Below are 3,033 nucleotides of genomic sequence, written 5' to 3'. Positions count from 1 at the left end.
CATTAGCTTCCTATATATACCTCTATGCTTTATTCTACGCGTGTATTCAACAATTATGGGAACTTGCAAACAAAAAAAGTACAAAAGAAAAAGAAAAAAACTACAATACTTCATCGTAGTGAGAGGGGACATATGAGGAGGAGGAGGTTAAAAACGATATGGGAGGGAGGAGATGTTAAAGCAACGGCCAATCGGGAACTTCTTGTATGAGATGATGGTGGTTGTGATTGTGATGGTGGAGGGGGATGAACTTCCCACCTCCCTTACTCTCTTCTCATACTCTCACCTTCGTTCTTCGCCACCGCCACCACCAACACTACCACCACCATCGTCGTCATACTGCTCCACCACCACCACCACAACCATTCCCGACACCGCCTGCCCTCGCCACCGTCAGACACGGTTATGTGTTATGCATAATACTGCAAAAGTAGGACGAACGAAGCTTCGCGCACTTTTAGCAGCCGCAGCCGCAGCCGCAATCGTGGTAGCAACATCAACAATACTTGAGTTCTTGTAATATCTCTCTCTCTCTATATATATATATATATACACATACACACACATGTATGCACGTATGTATTTTCATGTAAACATATATATACACAATTCTCTCTGATAGCTACTCATACATACAAACACACATCCAGACACATATATATATATGATGTATATGTTTGTATGTATGTGAGCGTGTATACTTATATACATATCTATATATATATTTATATATACACACACATTAACAGACACTTTTCAGCTTCTCTCCTCTAAAGGAGGAGGTTATATTTGGCTGGGCAAATCTGGGATTTGTTTATTCATTGAATATTCGTTAATATTTTTCGTTGCGGTTGCTAAAGTTTAAGCAACAATATCCACTCTTTTTCTAAATGTAATTATTGCTCTATGTTGTACCCTTGAGCAAAAAGAAAAAAAGAAACTAAGGAGTAAGTCCTTTCCAAAAGAAAGGAAAAAAAACCCCGGTGAATTTAGAAAAAAAAAGGGGGTCTTTTGGCCATCCAGGCTTGTACCCTTATCATGCAGTCACCTGTAATACCCCGTCATGTCCTGCGCTTCACGCAACTTCTTGGCAGGTTCATGTCTCAAAGAAAACTTAGCAGCCAACCGGTGAAATTACAAAACGACAAAATCATGAGCCGTATCAGCGAGAAATATATGGTAAATACATATTTTTTTTTTTTATTTCTGTCTCTCACCTTCTTTCTCTGTCTCTCTCTGGCCCTTAACACGATATCCGTGAAGTTTTTCGACTTCAGAACTACCCGTAAAAAAAGCGCAATATGTGAGATTACATTTCCAACTGATTAAGATATTTTCTTTTCTGTAATTGTCATGCATTCAGATTTATCAACCGAAAAACAAAATTTTCTTTTCTAATCGTTATACTTGTCTTTAAATTCGTTTATAAGAAACATTATTTCCGAAATCAAATCTTATTTTTGAAATTAGCATTTCAGTGGCTTGTTGTAAAAGTTTGATATTTAAAGATTTTTCTTTCATAACAAGCACCCTTTCAAAAACTCCGGGGTATCACTGGGTTAATTTACGGAAATTGTAGGAAGTTAAAGCGTATTTTGTTTCTGATGATTTCTGAGGCCCTTTCCATTCAACAAGAACACGCAGGAGAAGAGTATTTAGCTTTGAGCTTCTATCAGGTATCGAAACCCATGTCAGAGAATCGATTTCCCGTGAGCAAAATCGAATTAGTCCTTGACATTCCCCATTCGAGTCAACACGCTCGTTTTTACTTTAAATCACTTGCTCGCTCGCTCTGCTAGAAATCGCAGCTAAATGCCCGTCAAATACGAATGGGATAATGTGTCATTGGACTGTGGCACCACCTTGAAGAGTTTTATTCGAACGAATCGCCCGCAGTTTTATTAAAAAAAAAAAAAATTTTTTTTCAAGCCTTGCGCTTATTCTATCCATCTCTTATAGATAACCAAACGACAAAAAGAAGAGAAATGAGATGGGCACGGTTGGATCTCTGTGATCGTAGGTTCCAAGCATTACAAGATTATTATAATTTATTCAATCATACGTTAAAGTACATGTTACCGATTCTGTGCGTACACATTCAAGTGCGGCTGCGTTTCTTATCTTTTCGCAATGTATTCCATTATAATTCTGTTCGCGTCTTCTATAGAGGAGTATAAATGAAATTGGGTGACTGATTAGAATTATATTTGATCGATCTCCAGCCAATTCTGCCAGAAGAATGAAGGATAAAGCCATAAAGTCTACCTGGGCGGCATTTGAATTCAGAACATAATAGTGCGCGCGTGCGTGAGTGAGCGTATATATGTACGTGTGTATATGTATGTATGCTGTTAGGTGTATTTCAAGATTTCATGCCAATAAAGAGCCGGTTTCTAACCTAAATGTATGTATGTATGTGTTTGTTTGTGTGTGTGAGAGCAGTGTGTATATATATTTGGGCGATCTTTCGTTACGAGTCCTTTTTCTGTCACGAAAGATCGCCTATATTTGTATGTACGTAGATGTAAGTATATATATGCATGTGTGTGCGTGTGTGCGCGTGCATGTAAGTGTAAACGTGTATGTATGTATTCGTGTATTTGTTTATATATGTAATTACATGTATGTTGTGTGCGCGCGCGGCAGCTGCCAACAAAGCGAGACGAGGTTTTTATTTATTTTTTAGCAATGTTTCACAGAAGTTTTCATGCCTCATCACACATCACCCTCCACGAATTTTCAGAATGTTTGTTAAAATGACAAGCAAAACCTACATTCAACGTTCGTTATTTAATGACACTCTACAAAATTGGTATTTTCACGTGAAACATGCAGTACGCCCGGGCACCAGTGTGTATGTGTATATGTGTGTGTGTATATAAGTGTATGTTATAGGTTTCTGTATATTATCATCATAAAAGACTAGGTCACCCCTCTCTACTTTAACTGGGCACTTAAAAGAATCATAGGAGGTAATCTTGATCAAATCAAAGAAAGTTATTTATGTATATATATATATATATATATATATAT

The 3,033-nt window shown here is 37.4% G+C and overlaps 1 protein-coding gene across 1 annotated transcript in view; it reads left to right on the top strand.

Annotated features, from left to right (window-relative positions):
• Positions 1-399: 399 nt before the first annotated feature.
• Positions 400-3,033, top strand: part of LOC106877789 (probable peptidyl-tRNA hydrolase) — a 30,154-nt gene continuing 27,520 nt past the window's right edge. The window contains exon 1 of the mRNA XM_014926799.2: positions 400-1,179. Coding sequence (XP_014782285.1) covers positions 1,039-1,179 — 141 coding nt within the window. The 5' untranslated portion in view covers positions 400-1,038. The remainder of the gene's footprint in view (positions 1,180-3,033) is intronic.

This window comes from Octopus bimaculoides, chromosome 21, assembly GCF_001194135.2.
Source record: "Octopus bimaculoides isolate UCB-OBI-ISO-001 chromosome 21, ASM119413v2, whole genome shotgun sequence".
Lineage (NCBI taxonomy): Eukaryota > Metazoa > Mollusca > Cephalopoda > Octopoda > Octopodidae > Octopus > Octopus bimaculoides.
Note: the sequence above shows the minus strand (reverse complement) of the source record. Positions and strands in the feature narration are given on the sequence as shown.